This window comes from Typopeltis vanoorti, chromosome 21 (assembly GCF_054136105.1).
Source record: "Typopeltis vanoorti isolate ZY-2024b chromosome 21, IOZ_Tvanoo_1.0, whole genome shotgun sequence".
NCBI classification, from domain to species: Eukaryota; Metazoa; Arthropoda; class Arachnida; order Uropygi; family Thelyphonidae; genus Typopeltis; species Typopeltis vanoorti.
This window is the reverse complement of record NC_143569.1, coordinates 66,995,834-67,020,690: the sequence shown is the minus strand read 5'-3', so window position 1 is coordinate 67,020,690 and position 24,857 is coordinate 66,995,834. Positions and strand designations below refer to the sequence as shown.

Below are 24,857 nucleotides of genomic sequence, written 5' to 3'. Positions count from 1 at the left end.
AACATGGATTAAGTTGGATTATAGAATATTAAATAAGGGTATGAGTGCATCATATCTGAATAAGGACTACCTGATAAATAAATCTAATCACATTTATCATAACCTACCATGCTTTTGCCTTGGGGAGTTTCTGAGACCATTACAGCCCTGAATTAATGAAGGATGCATTCCACTACCTTTGTTGTCAATTCCTTGATTATGGTCTAATATCTCAACTGGACTTGGACATGGCTAAGTAACAAAAGGAAATGCAGTTTTACATTCACAACTATGAACATTTCATATAATTCAAACTATTGTATTTGAACCAATAGAGACAATTTTTTATGCTAAAATCCCCCAAAAGTCTTAAAATCATTATGGTCAGTTTATAAAGAGCCATGGCATTTAAAATAAAATTGCATATGTACTGAAAGCAATTAAATTATGTCTAAACAGATTTGTCAAAGCGGTATTTAATTGCTAATTTACTTAAACACACTCATGCAATTTCAGTTCAATACCTGTGATACTGTGTCAATGATATCATATATTCAATTTCATTCACTAAATAACAATTAAGTATTCTATTCATTAACTAAAAGACTAACAACTTCTCAAGTGATGCAAGTGGACATACCACAAATTTATCTCATCTTCCCTTGCATGGGCCTGTAAGGGTTAAGTAACTTGGCTTCTTTGTAACCTAATTACTTCAACAAAATTTGATATTTTAATGTCTATCTTTTCATCTTTGTATGATAAATCACATCCTAGATCTTTGAAAGTATACTTGTTCTAATATTTTATTATCTATTCACTAGTTTATTGGGTTTTCTCCTTTGAAAGTCATTACTTTATTCTCATATTACATCCTGAAATTTCATTTAATGATTTTGCTGATCTTTGTAAATCATCTTCTGATGTAGCTAATACAATTAAATCATTTTGCAAATAATAGTGTCTTTATTTTTATATCAAATGAGTTATGTCATTTCCCAGGATACTTCCCTGACATACTCCACTTGATATGTGTCCTTCCATTCTGAAATTTGTTCTAATTTACTGCTATTTCTTGTATACATATTTCTTGAATAGACTACAAAAGCTGATTTAGTTGTAAATCAGCAGTTAAAATTGAGAGGTACAGGAAGATAATCTGATGTAAAATCAGGTGTAAGACAAGGATGCTATGACTATATTAAATAATTGCTGTAACAAATTTGTTATGAATATCAATAATAAAAGGACAAAAACTCATGAAAATAAGCGGGAACAGAGAAGATATCAACTGAATTCTAAATGGAGAACCTATAGAAGAAGTAAAACATTTTGGAAGCATTTTTAATGAAGATGGCAATTAAATATGAAAAGATAACAGAATAAACAAAGCTGATATGGTGTGGAGCCATCTGAACAAATTTATATAAAATAGGAGAGAAATCAGATGAGATACAAAAAACTGCCTGAATGCAAACTACAGTTCAAACTAATTTTAATCTGTGAAACTGAGAACTGGGTTAGAAATAGACTGGAGAACACAGATATGAGAGTTTTGAGAAAGATTTTTTTATGTTGCTCCAACCCATGAAAGGTTATATGCATATCTATAGTAGATTTTGTACAGCAGGTGGGCTGAAGGATTTTTTTTAATCAATTTTTTTTTTTATTTTTAATTTATTTTTATATAGTCCAGAAAGCCTGCTCTAGACACCAAGCGGGGAACTCATTCAAGCTATTTCATGCCTCCAAATAAGCAGGACAATGGTCTCACAGAGGGTGAGAAATTCATCTCCAACCTAATGTGTAGAGGAATTAATTTTTGCTTATATCACTCGCAAGATAAGGTGGGCTACAGGGAACCTAAATGATGTGCATAGGTAGAGGTCAAAAGAAAAGTAATCTGTTGATATTCTTTAGAGGTTGTAGTCTTTTAGAGATTACTTCATGGGGAAGGATGTTTCATAGAATAGAGGTATATGGAAAGAAAGATGTATAGGAGTCCACTATAAAAGGATATTAGTTAGCTGCTGCTCCTGTTCTTGATTTAGCAGTAGGAACATGATAGATGCCAATTCTACTGAATAGCATCAATGGTTAGAATTATATACATAAAGAATCAGCATCAATGGAAATATTAGATGAGAAAGAGGAATCAGTCAGTAAGTTGCTCTCTTCTGAAATTCTCTAAAATTTTAGATGCACTATTCCAAATGTGCCAGCAGTATTACAACATTATGTGGATGTGCAAATTGTACAGAGCAATAGATGGACAGATGAAAAGTAGCACCTTAAAAAACTTCATTTTTTTGTTCAAGGTCAAATATGCTACAGAAGTGATGCATTTATGCCAGAAAAGGCTAGAATAAGTCAGCCTGAGAAGAGAAAGATCTGGCTCAGCATTATCAAAGGTAAAGGGAGAAGAATAAAGGTCTCTTTTATGAAGAAAAGAAACTGTTTTGGAAGCACTGAATGTGAAGTAGTTATTGCCCTATTGGAAGATGGTGTGGAAATCAATGCTCAATAACTTATTGTAGATGATCTTGGAAATATTTGAGCACTGCAAGGTTTTCCATATGAGCAGGATGCAGTGGAGAGTACTGTCATCAGCAAGACTGTGGATAGTATATGATAGATGAAATAACAGAGACTGAGAAACACTTGCATTAGTCAGAAAATTTGATGAGAAAGACCTGCTGTCATTATGCACAATGAATATTCTGAAAGAAAACAGGCAATCAATTACAAAAGTAGGAAGGTATTAGATGGCATGTTGCTGAGATGTCCTCAATGCCATACCCTAGTAAATGCCTTGGAAATGTTTAGTGCAATAGCACAAGTTTTTCCAACCCATTCCATGTGTTTAGAGATGAATGACATAGGCAAGTAGATCTGCTGTGGATCTTGATGAGCAGAATCTTATTGGTAATCACTAGTTAGTTGACAGTTCTCTAGGTGTCGAAAAGAAGTTGATCTTTGATGACCTTCTCCATTACTTTTAGACAACACTGAGGTGAGAATAATAGGTGAATTTGATGGCAGACTCTTTTTTACCATCAGGACCAGAAGTCTTTAAGAATCCAGGCTCTCCCTGGATTCTAAAAATTCTAACCGCTCTCCAACCAACAGGCTGTTGTTAGAATCCCAAGATGGGCATGGACATTAGTGATTGTCTTCAAGGTGGGATATTTGTGTCCAGCACGAGACCACTGTCCTGATAACAGGAGGCCTGAGGTAGAACACATGGAACATGGAATAGTTTGAAAAGGTCTGTGTTTGGTTTCTAGAGCTGGATATGTGGGTTGTGTAAAAATAAATAAAATTACAAAAATAAATCTCTTGGCACATCAATAATACTAATGTACTATAGGCATATGACCTTTCATAGATGAGAGCCATATTTAAAAAAAAAAAAAGTCTGCCACTAAACATTCTGGCAGGTGATTTGCCTAAGCAGGAGTTGAAAAATGGGTGGTATGCTAATTTATTTTTTTATTTTATTTTTTAATGCCTAACCACATTTCTTTAGAATACAAAAGCTTTAATAGCAGAACTGGTGAATGAAGGTCCAGCGAGAATTGCTCTTTCTAGCAACCAATTATTTCAGTTTTCTGAGTGAACTTACAATGATATATCTGCATAAGAAAGAGGTGGAAGCATGGAGTAGAAGTTGTGCAAGTGACATTAGCATAGAATCAGAATGCATGGCTGACATTTGAGAAAGATGCAAGTTTTCTGAGTCTGATCCCTTCACAGTTGGATACCTCCTCCCTTATTGACAGTCTTAACTCTTCCACTTTAAAAAAAAACTCACAGTTCTATGATTCCCTTTTCGGAATCTACTACTAATTTTCCAATTAGCGTTTCTTCGAATATTCCTTTTAAAAGGAATATAGCAATATTTTCTCTTATTTACCAATACTTATTCCACTTTAACTTCATAGTCTCACCATTCCTTTTTCGGAATATACTATTAATTTTCCTCCAACTGTCACATAAAAAAACTCAATTTCCTCCGAATCTAAATATCTGATGGCCTGTGTTCTAATTTTTTGCCAAATGCTATCTTGTTTATTTCTGTTACTCTGATACTGAACGCTCTCTGTCAGCTTCTCGACAAGCATGCGCACTCCATGAAAGTGGCAAGCAAGAAACTAGGTATAATGGCTGACACGTTGTCTCCATTAGCAACAAGAGAATGTCTTCATAAAACACAAAACTTAATATTTTAAACTACAATAAATTTGTTTAAAGTAACACAACTATTCAAATCTGGTAAGTACATCAATTTTTTTTTTAACTTCTTTAAAATTCATTTTGACAAAACAATTTCAATAACGGGCACATTGCAAGTGCCAACAATGAGTGTTATGAAACTAAAACTAATAAACAATATGTAAAAATATTCAGAATTTTAAATTATGATTATTTTTACATCAGTTTTATCTTTCTCTGAAAAATTTTTAAAATATTTACCATATATCTAAGAAAACTTTTAATGTTTATTCCTAGATCTTAAAAAATAACGTGATTCCTGCTTATCATTATTTACACTCTCAGAATCACTAGTTTCAGAATCATCTGATGCTAGAGATAATTCAGCATTTTTTTCTTCCACTTTATTATACTTACAAATTTCATTTCTATACCTTTCAAATATTTCTTTTAAACTATTTGAATTATACTCTAAATCAATCATCACTATCAGAATCAAATTCTACAGGTGTCTGAGATGCTTTACCCTTATTAACTAAATTAGAGGTATTTTCACATTTTTCTGGTTTATTTAACTCTATATTAACTAACCTATGATATTCTGCTACTATTTCATCAATGTTAGAGTCAGTTTGATTATCATCACTCTTACATTATCTGAATTATGTGTCTTGGGATTTCTAAAATTTCCTGCATTAGGTTTTGTTTTACCCAAATTTCTTCATTTTCTCCCTTGATATGTATCTGAAATATGAGATTTAAAACTATTCCCTTTCCTATTATTTGATTGTGAATGAGATGCACAATTTGTATCAGGAAAACAATTCTCATCTTTCAATATTCTATTCATATTGTCTCCTAATATAACTAAATTTCTACTCCCTAAAAAGTACCTTTTTAACCTATCAGAGTGTACATTTATAATTTTACTAAGATTTTTGACATCATGAATCCTAAAATTCACAGGAGAAAATTTCTCTAAAATTCTATGTGGACCTAAAGCTTTCCTTCCTAATTTTCCAACTCTTTTTATACTAGATTTATCATCTAAGAATACTAAATCTCCTGGTGCAAATGACTTATACTTTCTAAAACGATTTATATACTGCCTAGTTTTCTGCGAACTTAATTTATTTATTTCACCTACTAATCTACAAGTAGTGAAAAATTTATCTATTACTGTTTCCAGATACTCATTTATGTCATTGTACCCTGTATTAGGAATGACTGAAACAAAGTTCATTAGAAAAGATTGGATCAAAGCCATAAGAAAGCAAAAGATGGTTTTGCTTTGATAGTAGAATGAAAAGCAGATTTACATGCAAATAATGCTTGAAAAAGATGTGTCCCAATCATTCATTTTAGTGTTTGCTAGATTGGAAAGTATTTGCTTTATATTTTTATTCAGCTTTTCACACATACCATTATACTGTGAGTAATAAGGTGTAGTAAAAATCTTCCTAATATTTAATAATTTACATAACTGTAACAACAGTTCAGATGTGAAATTTGCTCCTTGATCTGAAAGTAAAGTCTGAGGAGTTCCATATCTACGAATTATCATATTCAAGAACTTTCTTGCAATAGTCTTTGCAGTTAGATCCTTCATTGAGACTGCTTCAGGAAATCTAGTTAGCAGCATGTCTATGGCTACTAGAATGCACCTATTGCCTTTTTTAGTAATTGGCAGTGGACCTACTACATCAATAGCTACAGCCTGAAAAGGTCTAGTTGGAAATGGTTGTAATGGAGCTTTTCCTCTGAAAGGGGATCTTATTTGGCACTTATGACATGATTTTGACATATATGAGTATATCACTCTTCATACCTTTCCAGATGTAACGATCCTTTATTCTTTCACAAGTTCTAGAAAATCCTTGGTGTCCTGCCAAGTCAGAATCATGCAAAGTGTACATAATCCAAGGAATCATTTTAGTTGGTACCAATATTTTCACTTTCAACCTTCCATCTTCCATTTGTCTAGATAAGAGTAACCCATCTTTATCTAAATATAAGTTTTCCAAGTTTAAAAATGTATCCAGTTGAGTTTCACCCTTCAATACTGCTTCATAAATAGTTTTAAGTACAGGATCATCTTTCTGAGCTCGGACAATCTTATCCTTTTCCCAAATTTGTGAACTGGATTCCGTATTCTTCAGAGTCTCAATATTGAACACTTGATCATTATCATCAGGGTGTTTAAAAACTTCAGGAGACTGCTCTAATTTTCCATTATCATCTGATTTCCTGTCTAAATGGCATTCTAATCCACACAAGAACACTGTATTATCACCAAAATTGCATGCAAAAGCATGACGTTTCAGAAAATCAATTCCAAATATTACTTGTACATTTGGATTAGATGATTCTGGAAGAACTATTAATGGATGACAAACTTTCAATGGGAAAACAAGGGAATTGAAATAAAAACATTGATTTGCTTATCAGCAGAAATTTCTGATTCAAATATACCCTTTAATTTAATTGGATAGCTTAAAACTGAAATATCATTTAGAATTATAGATTTAATTTTGTTAAACAAACTAAGAAATGAGTGAAATATGTGCACCTGTGTCAAGCAAGATTTCACAAGGCACATGTTCAATAAATCCTTGTAGAACTGTCAAAGGATTATCTCCATTAGCATAAGGAGCTAATGATACATCGAACTCTTAGGGTTGGAGCTGTCTTTAGCTTTACCCATGTCTAATGAGTAGTTTGACATTTCTGTCCTTGCCAGTATAATATTAGAATAATAATTATTTCCAGATTTTCCTTTATTCTCAGATTTCTTATGTTGAAAACAAGATTTATTCCTAACATAACAGTCTTTAGCAAAATGACCAGGTTTATTGCATCTAAAGCATTTTGGAACATATCTCCTTTGAGATGTTTTATTCCTGTCAATACCATTAGATTTACAAAAGAAAGATTGATTATCTGTAATATTATTGGATATTGTCAAATCAGATATCATCTTAAATAGAAGTTCCTGTCCTTTTACTATTGGTCTTTGTTGTCTTTCTATTTCTTCATTAAGAAATGTTTTCAGCTCCTCTAATTTTCCCAAATCATGTAATTGTACCTTGGAATCAGATTCTGGAACATTTTCTGTTAGATTCACAGAAATTTCCTTAGACTGTTTCTTTATCTTAGCATCTTTTAATTTTTGAAACTTTCCTTCTCTCACTTTATCTGTAGCCCAATGCTAGGAGAATGAGTTTCATTATACTGAAAAGAGTTTACCTGTTAATTATTTCCAGAATGAAATATATCTCTAAGTCTCTTTTCCTTTTCCCTAACAAGTTCAAAACACTGGTCAAGATTTTTAACCTTTTTCTTGTGTGCTGTTTCTTTCAAATTATCTTTAATGCCATGCCTAAATTGATTAAACAGCAACCATTCTAAAGAGGATTTCTCTTCAGATGAAACATTAAATTTATAAGCAATGCTCCAAAGTCTATGATAATATTCTGAAACAGATTCATTACTACCTTGAATGCACTGATGAATTTTCCAAATGTTAGGTCCTAATTCTCTTACACTTGAAAATTCTGGTATTAGTAAGCTTTTAAAAGTTGACTAACAGTCAGTGTCTCTCAGTAGAGGAGATGTGTTTAAGAATGTTTTGCCTTTATCCAACAATTTATTATGTAGTATAATCAATAAATGAAAATCTGACCATTTTCCTAAATCTCTTATTTTTCTGCATATGTAAAAGATGTTTCAATGCTTTCACTACTATCTCCTGAGAATGAAGGTATTACTAAAGTTGGATTAATTAACTTAAAAAATTCCTCATCTTTAACTGAAGAAACTTCACAACTAGAATTGCTATCTCCTATAGCCATTTTACTTGAATCAAGATTTACTTTCTGGATTCTAAAATAAAGTTAAGTCATAACCAATCTTGTCAGTCGACTGCGCTATTATTAATAAGAAAAGGATTTTTAATTTTTTTTTTTTTAATATTTGATCTCTTTATTTCTAACAATTATTTTTAATTTTCGAGTGCTTTTATTATATTTATTTATTGCACAAGGATTCACTCCGATTGGCGCAATGATCTTAACTCTTTCTTTCAGAATACAAAAAATAACTGACTCAAGAACAAAATAAACACATTTAATAAAACAAAAACAATATATATATACACTTCAAACAATATTACATAACTACAAATTTAATTGGATCCAAGGCCTTTTATAAAATAAACTTACACTTAAGACAAGACTAAACACTTTGTTTGCACCATCACAAAATGTTCATAGCCAGTTTCTTTCTCTGTTAAGGCCCTTTTCCAAAAAAATGACTTTATTCTTTATTTTCATAGGATCATTTTTTAATTCACTTATGTAGCACACATTAATTCTTCCTGATTTGATTCCGTCTCTTTTTAGTAGAAATAATTGTTAGATCCGGCATCCTTGATACAGATGAAATTTCCTAATCAGAGTTTTCTCGAACATTCCTTTAGAACATAAATAGCAACTTCTTTTATTCACTAATGCTTATTGTCTTAACTCTTCCACTTTAAAAAAAAATCACAGTTCTACGATTCCCTTTTCGGAATCTACTACTAATTTTCCAATCAGAGTTTCCTCGAATATTCCTTTTAAAACATCTATAGCAATATTTTATCTTATTTACCAATACTTAATCCACTTTAACTTCATAGTCCCACCATTCCTTTTTCGGAATATACTATCAACTTTCCTCCGACTGTCACATAAAAAAACTCTATTTCCTCCGAATCTAAATATCTGCTGGCCTATGTTCTAATTTTTTGCAGAACGCTATCGTGTTTATTTCTGTTACTTTACTCTGATACCGAACGCTTTCTGTCAGCTGTTAATCACACATCAAACTTCTCAGTGAGCATGCGCACTCCATGAAAGCGCAAGCGAGAAACTAGGTGTAATGGCTGACACGTTGTCTTCATTAGCAACAAGAGAATGTCTTCATAAAACACAAAACTTAATATTTTAAACTACAATAAATTTGTTTCAAGTAACATAACTATTCAAATCCGGTAAGTACATCAATTTTTTTTTAACATCTTTACAATTCATTTTGACAAAATAATTTCAATAACAGGCACATCACCAGTGCCGACAATGCATGTTATGAAACTAAAACTAATAAACATATTAACATAAACAATACGCAAAAATATTCAGAATTTTAAATTATGATTATTTTTACAGTATATCTGTTATTGCTAAAGTGCAGAAATCAGTTATTCTACAGATTATCTAGGTATTGTGCAGATTAACTAGAGTGATCCGTTAAAGTGCCAAAAATTGTTTCATTTCTCAAATTATCTAGGTAATCTGCAAATTACCTAGATAATCTGCACATTACCTACTAGGCACTCGTTAAAGTGAAAATAAGATCTTTGCTGGAACAACAGCAACGTTTTTGTATGCTTAAATTGACATAATGTTATTTATTTTTCGATATCTAAAGAATCAAGTTAATACAATCAAACAATCAACAAATTAGTTGATAGAATCAATCATCAATCAATTAAAAAACTATAATACAAAGAATCAAACAGTTTAAAATATTATTACAATTAAGGAAATGAATTTGCAAAACATATGACACTGGCGAAACCAAACTAAAAGTGGAGAGAGAGGAGGGAAGGAGTACGGAAAGGAAATTAGAGAAACAAACTTTTGAACTTTAACGATACGGAAGCTGTTAATGTGCACATTACCTAGGTAAAATGCGGAAAAACTCTTGATTCCGCACGTTAACGGAGCAAATCAGTTAATCTGCAGATTAGATAGGTAATGTGCACATTAACAGCTTTCGAGCTTTAGCGGTAACATATCTATAAATCAGGTAGGAGTTAGATGGATGAACAGCATAATTAAGGAGTCACAGACAAAGAAAAAAAACAAGATACAGAGAAGAAGGCCAAAGATGAGGCTAAAGGAAATCCTAATGAATTCTTTTGCAATGTGGCAAGTAAAACGAGAAATGACTATGGAAGGATGACTTTATAAAATGGGGAAGTTACAAAACCAAACAAAAACAATATATATACACTTCAGACAATATTACATAACTTAAATTACCGAGTGAGCATTTTGCAGGGGTGTCCATGTAAGCAGTGACATTGCCAGATATCACAATGATTGATAAAAGAATAGAGGCTGAAGAATTGAAGGTGCTTAAAATATTGCAGAACCTAATACCAACATATTGGGCCATGTATTACAAGAAAGTGTAAGGGAATTATCAGCTCTTCTGACCAAGCTGTTTAATTTAAGCCTCAGTATTGAGAAGGTGTCAATGGAGTGGAAAGAGGGCAAAAATAGTTCTACCGTTAAGGAGGGCTCCAAGAGAGAATAGCAAATTATAGGTCAATCAGCATTTCAGGAATGGTGGTTATGGTATTGGAGAAAGACAAAATTCAGGACTGGGTACATAGGAACATGATACTCTATAAGGAACAATCTGGTTTTATGAAGAATAGGTCTCACGTTAATAACTGGTCTACTTTTTTATAATATATAAGTGACAATGACATTGAATAACTAAAATGACTATTCAGTGATATTGCTAAAGGCATTTTGACAGGATTCCACAGAGAAATCTGTTGCATAAATTGGAGCCAATGGGGATGGATATGATTCTAGTAATTTGAATTAGAGGGTGGACAGACATCAAAGAGTGGTTTTATGGAGGAGTTGAGTCCAGAAGAAGGCAAGTAACCAGTGGTGTACTACACGGCTCAATACTTGGTTCTCTGTTTTTTTTTTTTTTTTTTAATTTGTACATGAATGATATAAGAAATGATTTTACATGAACTATTCAGTTTGCTGATGATGCTAAACTGGAACGAGTGGTGTAAACAAAGGCAATATAGACTGAAGAAATAGCAGTATAAACAAAGGTAGATGGCTGCCAATTTAGTGTGGCCACATGTAAGGTGATGCACTTGGGGAAGAAGAGATCACAAGCTATGTACTATATTAATGGAACTTAACTGCAGAAAACTGATGAAGCCAGACTTGAGATGATTGTGGACAGAGTTCAGAGAGCATATTGCATAGGCAGAAAAAACAGCACATCAGATAATGTAGTTGGTGAAAAACACACTAACAAGCAGAGGATAGAGAAGTTTTTATTTCCCTATATAAGGCCACATCTGGACTGTGTGCAGAAGATCTGGACACTTGGATTGCATGGGAATGAAGTGGTGGAGAGGATCCAGAAGTGAGTGACAAAGATTGTGGCAGGTCTATGGAATGCTCCCTATGATTCCATAGATTCTGTTTTCAGGTAGAAAAGAGAAGACATGATAGAAGCATATTAAGTCATTAAAGGGGTCTTACAAGATTCACACTGAATCCTTTTTTTTTGGAAATTGTGTACGAGTGTGGTTACCAAGGGTGTTAGGACTAGATTTTTTGCTTGGAGGGGGGGGGGGGTGATCAATGGATGGAATGGGTTGCCTGAGATGGTTGCAAGTGCTTCAGTGAATGAGTAACAAGAGGTAATGAGATCTCCTGTGATGAGTCTTTTGACTTCATCGAGATACTCTTATTATAACAACAACAACCTTCACCTAGCCAATCTCAGTCTTGTGTCCTTTGGAACTGCAAATAGTACTAAATGGGATTACTGCTGTTTTCTTCTTTTCATTTATCTAACTGTTTCCATTCTCCTGATCCTAACATTCTGATCGCATAGCTAAAATCTTCCTCACTCTTTACAAAACTCATCACTATTAGAAATTTATTTAAATATCTACTATGGAAACAAAAATTAAAACAGGAACTGAGATTGAATGGGGTGGGGGGGGGGGGGGGTGGGGGGGGGGGGGGGTGGGGGGGGGGGGGGGTGGGGGGGGGGGGGGGTGGGGGGGGGGGGGGGTGGGGGGGGGGGGGGGTGGGGGGGGGGGGGGGTGGGGGGGGGGGGGGGTGGGGGGGGGGGGGGGTGGGGGGGGGGGGGGGTGGGGGGGGGGGGGGGTGGGGGGGGGGGGGGGTGGGGGGGGGGGGGGGTGGGGGGGGGGGGGGGTGGGGGGGGGGGGGGGTGGGGGGGGGGGGGGGTGGGGGGGGGGGGGGGTGGGGGGGGGGGGGGGTGGGGGGGGGGGGGGGTGGGGGGGGGGGGGGGTGGGGGGGGGGGGGGGTGGGGGGGGGGGGGGGTGGGGGGGGGGGGGGGTGGGGGGGGGGGGGGGTGGGGGGGGGGGGGGGTGGGGGGGGGGGGGGGTGGGGGGGGGGGGGGGTGGGGGGGGGGGGGGGTGGGGGGGGGGGGGGGTGGGGGGGGGGGGGGGTGGGGGGGGGGGGGGACTTCATAATTAAACCATTTTCACATCAGATGCTCTTCAGAAGCCAAATCAAACATGTGGATCTGGATCTTGACTCTATGGTGACAAGACTATTCATATTGTCACCATGGCAACGACCCTCTCTGATAGAGCTACTGAAATGGCTAGATCAAGGTAAAAACTAATACATTTTGTGTTGGATAAAATTTTGAAGCATGAGTGTTAATATTATATGACAGAAAATTCAATGCAGTGTAGCAAATTTTTTTGAAGCTCAACTGTTAATAAATCTACACTATGTGTGATGATAGACGGCTCCCTATCCTCTCACCAACTAATGCTGGGGTCCCACAAGGTTCAGTTCTCTCACCGACCCTCTTTCTTCTATATATCAATGACCTACTTCAGTTGACCTCTAACCCAATACAAAGTTTTGCAAATGACAGCACATTACACTCCTCCCTTTCATTTGACAAACCCTAATCTACACAACTCACTTCAACCCACAGAACATCAATCACCACTACCCTTAATTCTGACCTCCAACCATCCTCCAATAGGGGCTCAGATAACCTCATCAACTTCAACGGTAGTAAAACACAGTTCTGTCTTATTTCTCACAAAAAAGAACCATTTTCCCCCAGCATTGTTTTTTTATAACACTCAAATTCCCAGGCAAGATGAAATTTCTCTTCTTGGAATTACCCTGACATCAAGCTCTCCTGGCATAAACACATCACAACCATTGCATCCTCAGCTTCCAAAAAACTAGGTTCTCTCTTTTGCTCAAGATGCTACTTCACCTCTGTTGTATTCCTTGGAAAATACGTCAGGGGGAAGACTGTTCCACAGTACCACAAATTGAAGTGAGCAGGGATGAAGGAGGAGGAAAAGAAACTTGTTCTGTGGGTTTCAGGATGTACTGTGAAAGGATGTTGGGCAGCAGCTGTATGTGTTCCAATGGGCTTAATATAAAGTGGGAGAATTATTGATGCTGTTTCAGATGAACATTTCCCATGGAAATATTTACAAATTGCAGAGACCAAATGTCTATGTGAAAGTGAGGGGAGTGAGTTGATGAGATGGGTCATTTATCAGTCTAATTGCTCTCCTCTGTATTGAGTCAAGCATTTTGAGGGAACTTTTAAGAGCCCCCACTCCAAATGTGAGAGCAGTATTCGATAGGTGGGCAGATTTGTGATTTGTATAATGTGAACAGCTGTTAACATTAATCTGAAACAGCATCAATAATTCCCCCACTTTATATTAAGCCCATTGGAACATGCACAGCTGCTGCCCAACATCCTTTCACAGTACATCCTGAAACCCAGAGAACAAGTTTCTTTTCCTCCTCCTCCATCCCTGCTCACTTCAACTTGCAGTACTGTGGAACAGTCTTCACTCTGACGTATTTCCCAAGGAATACAACATACAGGCTTTTAAATCAAATGTAAACAAGTTTCTCCTTTCCCAACCCACTACCCATACTAACGTACTATAGGTTGACCAGCGCCAACCTCTCATATATAGGCCCAACATAAAAAATAAAATAAAATCTAAAATAACATTGCTGCTATGAAGGTTTGGTTGGAACTTTTCAATTGGAACTAATTTCATTAGTTCCAACTAATGTTGGAACTAATGAAATTAGTTCCAATTGAAAAGTTCTAATGCAAGTAAACTGTAGAAAGAAAAACTTTCATACCACTCAATTTTTTTTATCCCATTAGTACCAATTTCTTAAATGAAATTAAAATAGATTTAAACAACTGTTTTAAAAACTTGTGAAATATGTAATATGATAATTACTTAATTAACAATTAATAAATTCTCTCATGTTATGGTATAACAGGAATTTATAATGAATTATAAAATATTATATGAATTCATTATAAATAAAAATTTATAATGAATTCATTATATAAAATTATATAATGAATTTAAAATGAATTATAAAATGAATTATAAAAACATCACTAGTATTTTCCAAGAATTTAAAACTCAAATGGAATGACAAATGCATTATAACAATAAAATAAAAATAAAATCAAATAAGTTAATAAAATTAAAATACAATTTAATAAATTAAAGATTTAATAAAAGTAAAATCAAATTTAATGAAAAAAAATAAAAATAAATATATAATTCTTCAGCTCATCCAAGCTAGGTACTAATGTGCTATAGGTTTACAACCTTATGTGGGTGGAAGGAAAAAACATGAATATAAATTTTTACTTTTATATACAGTGGGGTAACATCTTTTGGAATGGGTTTCCATTTGTTCTTTTCTTCTTCTAGACGTCGCTGTAATAGTGCTGCTTCAAATCTCTGCTGACTTAGTAATGCTTCATGCCGTATCCTAAACTCTTCTTCCTGAATAGCGAAGTGTAGATAATGAATAAATTACTAATAAATTTTAAACTGCAATTCATATTAAGAATTTTACTTGTTTTAAAAGAAATTCTAAATACAGTAATTTCTAGCCTTCCATTAGGAAATTGATCTGCTGCTGATTAGCTGAGTTAATTCCTTATTCATTATAGGAAAATAGCGATCTTGTAATATTAAACAAATGCTTGTTTCAATAATGAAACACTGACTATGCATAATTATAATAGCGAATAAAAAACCCACAATATATTTTATTAGCGTATCATACGCCTATGATACTAGTGAAAATTCTATGACAAAATACATTACACGAGTTTTTATCCAATATTATAATTATTTAAACAAATAAGTTTTTCTACTTGCTTATACTATAAATTAAAGATGCCAAGAAATTATATTCTTGGTTTAATCCTTTATCCAGGTGATGTGAAGTCACTTGGCCAAAGTGGAAAAACTTTCAATATGTCTCTAATCCAGAGTATTTTAGTGATAAGGTGCGACACCTTTTGACTACTTGTATATGGAAACGTGACTTCTGCATTACTTTAACCTTAGTATCCCTTCTGGGTCTGGCTTCTAGTGATGAGACCTCAATAAAGGTTGAAACGAGTCTGGATAGTGACCCTTCCAATAATGCATAGCATTATACATGTTCATAAGGAAAATGTGCATTGTATTATATGATACTAAGGCAAGTGATGTGAAGCATCAGCTTCTATATATACGAGTTACTCAGTCGTGAAGTTACTTCATGTGCAAACTTTGTTTGCTTACACAGTTGGATAAAGGATTAAACCAAGAAAATAATTTCTAAGCATTTTTAATTTAATTTAAAGAAATACTATTTCAAATTATCATTCAAGAGACAAAAGGAATTACTATTAACTTTTTCCTAGGGTTTCTTTGTCAAGTAATAATATTTAAATTTGACAAAAAAAAAAAAGTAAAAACAGAAGTATATTTAACAATATCCATTTCAACTATAATTTAAAAAAATTAAATTCAGTTGCACTGAATTTAAGCATATCAACACTATTTGACATTCAATGAAAATAATGTTTTAATTTGGATATCCTGGTGTTATGCTTATACAAGGTGTGTTTGCATTTTTGTGTTGATAACAATGTATTACCTGAAGGTGCCAATTTAATGTTTACAAAATATTGGAAATAAGTATATTTTTAGTTAACCTGCATCATCAATTTCCTGAAACATCGTGTGGCTAACTTAGATAATTAAGATTAAATGCATAATTAACCATAAAAAATGCAAGAATTTTTTGTTCATTTAAACTTTGGGATTAAAAGTTTGTCTAAATCTCAGTTTTCATCCATTCTATAATGAAAGGCTCTGAATACATTAAAAATTTGAATCAAGATAATCTCCTTAATAATATCTTACTGCTTACATGTATATTAACAAATTACCTGCAGTTTACCCCCCCCCATCACTTCTTTTTTTTTTTTTACATGTGCTATTAATAGCAAGGCAGGAAATAAATTGCACTTGGAAAAAGCCCTTCTTTGGTGAAAAACTTTATCACGGCATGTTACTGAATTTAAGATTAGTCACTTAGCATATTGTGTTAGTAAAACAAGTGCCTCCAACTGAATGATGCAGGTAGAGAGCTGAAACTGGTACACTAAGCTCACCATAGATGGCGCTATCTGTCGTGCACTGCATTTTTAAAATTGGCAAAAATTTTGCATGTCAGGCCAGAAACTTTTGGAATCTACCTCATACATACATACATTAATATGAATTTTTAAATAATTTCTTTTATTCCACATAAATTCATTCATCTGGTTTGTTCTTTCTCATATCTGTTTCCATATTAATTTACTATCTTTACTAAAAATTATGCTTAAATATCTGAAATATTAGTTGTTCTATTTCATAGATTGTGTCTTTTTATTGCTGAGTTGATAAAGTTTACTACTAATTTCCTTCATAATGTGACCATATAACAGTGAAGGAAACATGTATGTTGTCTTACACTGCAAACAATCTTCCTTCATCTCATTCAAGCTCTAACTGCCAATTTATAACTTAAAGACAAATGTATTTCCCTGTATAATATCTTATGTATATAACCTACAGTTATTTGTAAAGTTCCAAACAGCTTCTCTCTTCACATCTTGGCATATACTTTAACAGAAATACAAAACAACCATACCACCTGATATCAGCTCTGCTCATATAACTTGAACACTAACAATATCTAGTTCCTTCCTAATATCTTAATTTTAATGATTCTGCCATTGATGCAATCTGTTCACACACACACACACACACACACACGTGTGTGTGTGTGTGTGTGTGTGTATGGTCTCTAGACTTTTGTAAAATGGCAGCTCTCAAGGTCCATGAGATAAACTTGGTTTGGTCACTGTTTTGTGACCAAACCAAACCCACCATAAGCATTTGTACTACAAAAATGTTTTGCTTTAGCTCATAGCATTATCACCAATCACAAATGCTACTTGAAGCATTCAGTGGATTTCTGCAGCATTTTTTTTTTTTTTTATATTACCATAATTTTCAACTGTCATAATGAAAATCTGATCCTGAAAACCTCTATTTGGTCAAACTATTTTCCCTTTCTCCCCTCTTAGCCACTTCAAGTATGCTAGTATAAATTTCAACTGAAACACTGAAGAGGGAAATTCCTCTGTAATTTTTACATTGTTTTATTTTACTTTTTTGTAGATATGTACTAAGAGAGCTCAACTCCAATGATATGGAATTCAACCTTCTGAATTATGCAGTACAGTCCACTACCATATAAATACTTAGGTTAAAATGCCACATTTGGCAACATTTTAACCTAAAATTAACTGATCTTTCACTGCTTGTTCTTGTTTAACTATCTTTGAAAGTAATCACTTCAAATTTCTCGAATATCATCAGTTTTCACATCACCTTTATCATCTCATTCTTTTCACAGTATTCCTTCCTCCATTAAGCTTTTTCAGTAGCCTCCAGAACATTTCCTACATTCTTGATATTTATCTTCTATATTAACATGTTAAGGCTTAAGTGCTGGTTGGAACTCGTGGTGGAGGCTTATGGCATAAACAGTACTTGAAAAGAATTAAAAATATTGTTTAATTTTAGTATTTCATCTCAGTCACAGAGACATTATTAGTGTACAATACAAACTTAACACACACAAAAAAAACTAAGAGAAACTCAGGAAAACAAAAGGCAAGAGTCCTAACAGGGAGGCACTCTGTAGCCCTCAATTATATTTTTTTAGGGGGATGTCCCCCCTCATATTTTGGATAGTTATGCATCGATATTTATTCAGATTAGGCTAGGTTTTGAAGGCAGCTGCAGATTCTAAATAAAAAGTCACTTCTAAACTTGCTGCAACAGAGCAAGGTATCATTCCCCCCCCCCCCTCCCTATTTGATTCTGCATGTCATATCAAAAGCAGTCTGCTAGACCTGATTGATCATAGCCATATTTGCAGATGTATTTATGTTCTTCTATGTGGATGGTTGCTGATTTTTGTCTTTGTTCACTATATGCAAATTTGTAGGAACACAAAACTCTAAACACTAGAACTGAAAGATGAAGGAGTTTGTCCTCAGGCAAATGGATAAGGATAGCCATTTTCAAGTGAGGCTTAAAGGCCATGCAGAGATAGTTTTTAAAATTCTATTTTTTTAATGTACTTTGGGCATAGGAATGGTTATTAGCATTACTAAAATCCCTCTAAAGGAAAGGCCATAGATTGATAGAGGATTTTGAATCTGTAGGAGCTATGGCAATTAGATAAGATGTAGCATATATGGCTAGGTTCTGCTGCAAGAGAGGCCTCATCAGAACAAAGATTGTAGACTACTGGTTAATTTTTTTTTAAATTTTTTATAATAATGTTGACGATTTGGACAATGATAGGAGAGTTTGTGAATGTATCTGCCCATGCATGTGGATTTCTTGTATACTGTGAAAAGAGTGGTTACCATTAGAAAGCATATTTGTAATTTTTAGCTCCAGGCTTTTATCCACAAGCTTCAGATTTATATTGCTTTTGTGTGTCTTATATTAATGTATGTTAAGGTATTTTAATGCTAGAGTTGGAAGTAATCCAATCCCAAGGAAAATATGGAGAAATTTGCATGAATAACAATGGTCAAAAACTATTAGGCTTTTTGTACTTTCAATAATTTTGGAATAACCAAAACTTTTTTCAAAAAAAGAATATAAATAAATATACTTGGAATGGCAGAGGAACAAGGTCTATAATTGCTTATAACATTACAGATGTACATGCTTACAGAGGAAGTGAAATTTTTCCATATCATTATTTAGTAGTCTCTAAAATAGAAAGACTAGCAAAATGGAGAAGGGAAGTAAATAAGAAAAAACAAAAAAGCATTAGAATGCTATATAGATCACGATTAACAGATTACCTAAAAAAAGCCAAAATCAGTGAAGGTGTAGAAGACGAATGGAAAACTTTAATAAAGATAATCTCTAAAGCAGACTCTGAAGTACTTGGAAAGAAAAATAAAATATTAAAAAGAAAAACGTTAAAAATTTGGAACATAGATATAGAAAATGCACTAAAAGTAAAACAAATGGCATACAAATCACTCCTTCAAAAACATACAAAGGAAACATAAGAAATATAGCTAAAACATAGTACAGAAAGCTCACCAAGATTCTTGGGACATTTTTAATAAAATAAAAAAGACATACATGCGTAATAATATCTCCTCTTTACTTTTTTATTATTTTGTTATTATCTGATATTATTTATTTATTTCATCATTTATTATTAAAACCTTCGAACTGCAGCTTTATGTTCTTTCCCTTAACAATCGTAACACCAAGTTCGTAGTCGTCGCTTGAGCTAGTTCTATCATTCTTTAATCCTCTCTGGCTATAATTTACCCCCCCCCCCTCTCAAGGTCATACGTATGCTATTTTTCATGTGTACATAGTCTAGACTTTAGGAAGTGCTTCAGGCTGGAACCAATTCCTTTGTCTATCTTGCTGACTTTCTCTTGCACTGATTTTTAAAAATTCATCTGGTTTTTTTGACTGAGCCATTAAAGATCGCATAGAGGAATTGTATGTCTTTCCCATTGCAAGAGAAACGTCCAGCTCAACATGGAAATATCTCTAAAATTTAATTCTGATTCAAGCAACATTTTAAAACTTAATATCAGTCAGTTGTGGCTATTCTATCTTCAGGACACACAGGTTCTGTTTTGTGGGACAGTGCATTGGCAAGTCAGAATCAGGCAGGTTATTAACAAACAAAACAGTTTATTCATTCTAAATCAAGGTAATTACAAAGATTAATACTACATATATCAAAATATCTGGCTCTAATTCACTCAACTAAATAGCATGGAAACAATGTAACTCACATGTCTGGTTCACCACTAGATTAAATAAGCATTTCTCGCTTAAGCTTAATGACAAAGAAAATAAATACGTCACATAGAAATCAGACACGTGGATAGCCTTATTCACACTTTAAATTAATTTAACTCAGACTATAAACAGTATTAGAAATAACAAACTTTACATTCAATTCCCCTTTCATTATATAACATTAGCTAATTCCTTAGAACTCTGCAAACAACTAGTTCACAATTACTTAGAAGTACAGCTTTCCGACTTCACTACTGTTCTTTATGCTAACGAACTATAGGATCAGCAATTTTTGCCTTATATTTTACAATTTAGGAAAGTCCTACATAAATCTTACTTGCTACCTTGTCAGCCAGCTCAGTATACAAGATCCTAGAGATCATGAGCACGTTCTTCTACTTTCCGGTTAAAACCACACACACATGGGCACTATTTCACAACAATGATGATATAGCATACTCTGAGATCGTCAAGGAACTTAGTGGTGGGATTTCTGGAATAGACCGTCATTGCTGTTACAAACCTCCTATCATCGTTGGACTTCTGCTGACGTGACATGACTCCCCATCCTTGGAATGGCAGGAACCTCTTTGAAACAAGACCAAAAGCGAGGAACAGAGCCTTTTGGCCCCTCGATTTCTCCCTTTTATCCTACTCTCCTGATGTTGGAACTGCCTCAGATTTAACCACCCAGATATTCTTGGAAGGGTTTTCTCTGCCACCCCGCTGTCACTGAGTTCTGGCAACGGGGTTTTGGAAAACCCTGTACACCGTTGACCTTCGCGATTTTTGCTAGCTTCAGAATCAAGATGTCTAATCCTGTCTGAACTATTTCTTTGTCTGTACAATTTCAGTGGTTCTTAAATATTTTAACAATTTACTCTAATATTTTACCAGATTCGATACAGAAAAAAATTGAGGTTTAATTCAATTGCAAGTATTTTGTATAATTTGTTATTTCCAAGTAAAATTGTATAGAAAAATTTTGTTCTAATTTTTCTTCATACAAGATTTTACACATGGAAGACAAGATGTAGCCTACAAAACATTAAGGAAATTAAACAAAGAAAGAGATACAGCACAAATCAGCATAATACAAGAGAAACAATGGATAGAATATTATAAGAATTTATGGTATGACCCAAAGTTAATAACAGAAAATAATAATGAAAAAAAAAATCAGTACTGATATAGGACCAATAAAATTCGAAGAACTAAACGAAGCAATACAAGGCTATATCAAAAGAATAGAAAATCAACCTGATTAGATGTCATAAATATAGAGCTTTAGAAATATGGTGGAGATATGTACATTGCAGATTCTTAAAATTAATAAATAAGTGTTGGAGGAAATGTGAGGTTCCATTAGACTGGTTAAAAGCTAAGATTATATCTATATTTAAGAAAGGAGACAGATGATTGTGAAAATTACAAAAGGAATAAGTTTATTAAATACCAGTTACAAATTTTCCAGTAAAATCCCGAATAAGACTTAGAAATATTACAAACAACAATTTACTTTCAGAAGAACAAAATGGTTTCAGACATGGAAGATCATGTATAGACAATATTTGTGTGTTAAAAGAAATTATTGAAAAAAGACGAGAATTTAATTTAGAAACATATAGCCTTTAGAGATTACGAGAAAGCTTTTGATAAAATACACAGAGAGAAACTATGGAATACAATGAAAAAACAAGGATATTCATTACATTTGGTACAAGCTATACAAAGTTTATATAAAGATAAAAAAATACAGTTATGTAATAAATTAACAGAAGAGATTGAAATAAATCAAAGTGTTAGATAGGGATGTAGCTTATCTCCAACTCTATTTAATATATATATATATATTGATCAGACTATTAAAATATGAAAAAAAAAAAAATAAAACAGGATATCCAGTTAACCAGAAGAACTGTTATCAATACAATGCTGTATGCAGATGATCAGATTATATTACAAGACAATGAAGATTACCTTCAAAAATCAGTTTATGAATTAAACAAAATAAGCCAACAATACAATTTAAAAATTTCATGAAAGACAAAAGTCATCACATGTAAAGATCAAGATCATGTTAGATCAAAAATAGTTATGGAAAATAAAATAGAACAGAGTTTAATGACAGAGTTTAATTATTTAGGCTGCATAATAACATATCTAAAAGATGAATATATAGATCAAGGGTCGGCAACCAGCAGTCTGCATGCAGCCCAAAATATGCATTTTTGACAGCCCATAAAAGGTTGACCAGACTTAAATGGCATGTAACCCTTATGTTGAATTATTTAAATAATACATTTTATAATATGAATGATAAATTAAAAATAATTTTATACCTATACTTCGTGATATTGCCATGCAACTTGGCACGAGTCGACTGTGTGAGTCATCATGAGTGGAGATAACAAAGGGGGTTCATTCAATGATAACCGAGATTCTGGCACACTTTTGCAGTAGCACATTCCCTGGTCAGTCTTTTAATATAATTCAATAACATCAACTATTATTTTCAGAGGATATATATTTGTTAACATAATTTCAAAAATGGGTTAAATTGCAGATGAAGGAAAAAGGTTTAATGATGAATGGAACAGCAAGTACTTCTTTATTGAAAATGGGGTAAACTCCTTTGTCTTATTTGTCATAAACATGTTGCTGTTATGAAAGAATATAATATCAGATGTCATTACGAGAATGAACACAAAAGCCAATAAAGGATTTGAACTGTGAACTTAGAAAAAATCAAATTAATAAATTACAAGCTTCTTTGACTGCTCAGCAAAAACATATTTAAAGAGCAAAGTATTCATAATCAATGGGTTGTTTGTGCTAGTTATGTCATAGCAAAACTCGTTCAAGAAGGAAGGCCTTATACATACTCAGAATCAATTAAACAATGTTTATTAGCTGTAATTGAACAAATATGCCCAGAAAAGAAGACACTATTTCAAGATATTAGTTTATCTGCCAGGACTTGTACAAGGCGAGTAGAAGAAATCAGTACCAATTTATTTGAGCAACTTAAATTTAAAGCAAAATCATTTGATTGTTACGGTCTAGCAATGGATGAAAGTACTGATGACAGTGAGGGGCATCGATAGTGATTTAATGTTCATGAAGAATTGGCCAGTTTGTGTAGTTTAAAAAAAAGGTACTACAACTGGCAATGATTTGTTCATAAAAGTCTAAGAAACTATCGATTCTTTAGAATCGGATTGAAAAAAATTAAGAAGTGTGACAACCGATGGTGGAAGAAATGTGTGGCTCTAACACCTGTGTAGTAAGCCGAATTTGTGCAGAATTTAGGTTATGATCATCCATCAGGAAGCACTTTGTTGCAAAATTTTATCAATGAAAGACATTATGGACATCGTGATATCAACTGTAAATTACATCTTACGCAACAGTCGGAAATACTGCCAATTTCAAGAATTCTTGATAGAAATAGAATCTGAATATAAGGACATTATCTACTACTCAGCTGTTAAGATTGTTAAGTAGAGGTGCTGTGCTAAAAAGATTTTTTAATTTATATGAAGAAATAGATATTTTCATGACGGAACACAAACATACTGTCCCACGACTATCAGATAACAATGGATTCTGTCTCTTGCATTTATGGTAGATATTACAACGCACCTTAATGAACTTAATTTGAACCTGCAGGGCCAAGGTAAATTACTAGCAGAATGTGTTCTGACATAAAAGCTTTTGAAGGCAAACTATGTCTGTTGAAGAAAAATATGATGAAAGAAAATCTACCTCATTACATATGTTGCAAATCTGCATCTACAATTGGATGGCAAACACACAAGGAAACTTTTATTGGTATTATTGAAGATTTACAAATTGAATTTTCAACAAAATTTGTGGATTTTCATAAAAATAGCATCGAAATGCAGTTATTTTTGAACCCCTTTTAATGTCGATATTGATGACGTACCAAACCAACTACAGATAGAAGTTTTGGAATTACAACACAATGAAACATTAAAGAATGCATTTTTGTTTGAAAATATCCTAAAATTTTATGGATGCTTACCAAAAAAATTTGAAGGATTAATCAATTTCGCAAAGAAGATGATAGTCACATTTGGAAGCACATACATTAATGAACAAGCATTTTCTGCCATGAGTTTTAGAAAAAATAAATTTCTTCGACTGACTGATAACATTTACATGCTTCGATTCAAATTTGCACCTCAGGTTATAAAGTGGATATAGATATTGGAAATTTATTTTTCACTTGGTTAGACTATAATAAATTTAGTTTAATCCTTTATCCAAGTGTAAGCAAACAAAGTTTGTGCCTGAAAATATCTTCAGGCATGAAAATATCATGAAGATATTTTCAGGTGCAAACTTTGTTTGCTTACACTTGGATAAAGGATTAAACTAAATTTATTATAGTCTAACCAAGTGAAAAATAAACTTCCAACATCTTTCTCTAAATCCAGAGTAATTCAATAAAAAGGTGGTAACCTGTTGGCAACTCCTATAGGTAAATAGGACCTCTCCTATTGCTTCTGCCTTAATATCTTCATGTTTGGGTCTGCCTCCCACTGATGAGACCTCAATAAAGGTTGAA

The 24,857-nt window shown here is 33.6% G+C and overlaps 1 protein-coding gene across 5 annotated transcripts in view; it reads right to left on the bottom strand.

Annotated features, from left to right (window-relative positions):
- Positions 1 to 24,857, bottom strand: part of Lrch (Leucine-rich-repeats and calponin homology domain protein) — a 454,905-nt gene that overhangs the window by 169,871 nt on the left and 260,177 nt on the right. For all 5 annotated transcript variants that reach the window (XM_090411096.1, XM_090411095.1, XM_090411098.1 and 2 more), the window contains 2 exons: positions 14,714 to 14,851; positions 108 to 231 (listed from right to left, as the gene is read on the bottom strand). In XM_090411096.1, coding sequence (XP_090267222.1) covers positions 108 to 231; positions 14,714 to 14,851 — 262 coding nt within the window. The remainder of the gene's footprint in view (positions 1 to 107; positions 232 to 14,713; positions 14,852 to 24,857) is intronic.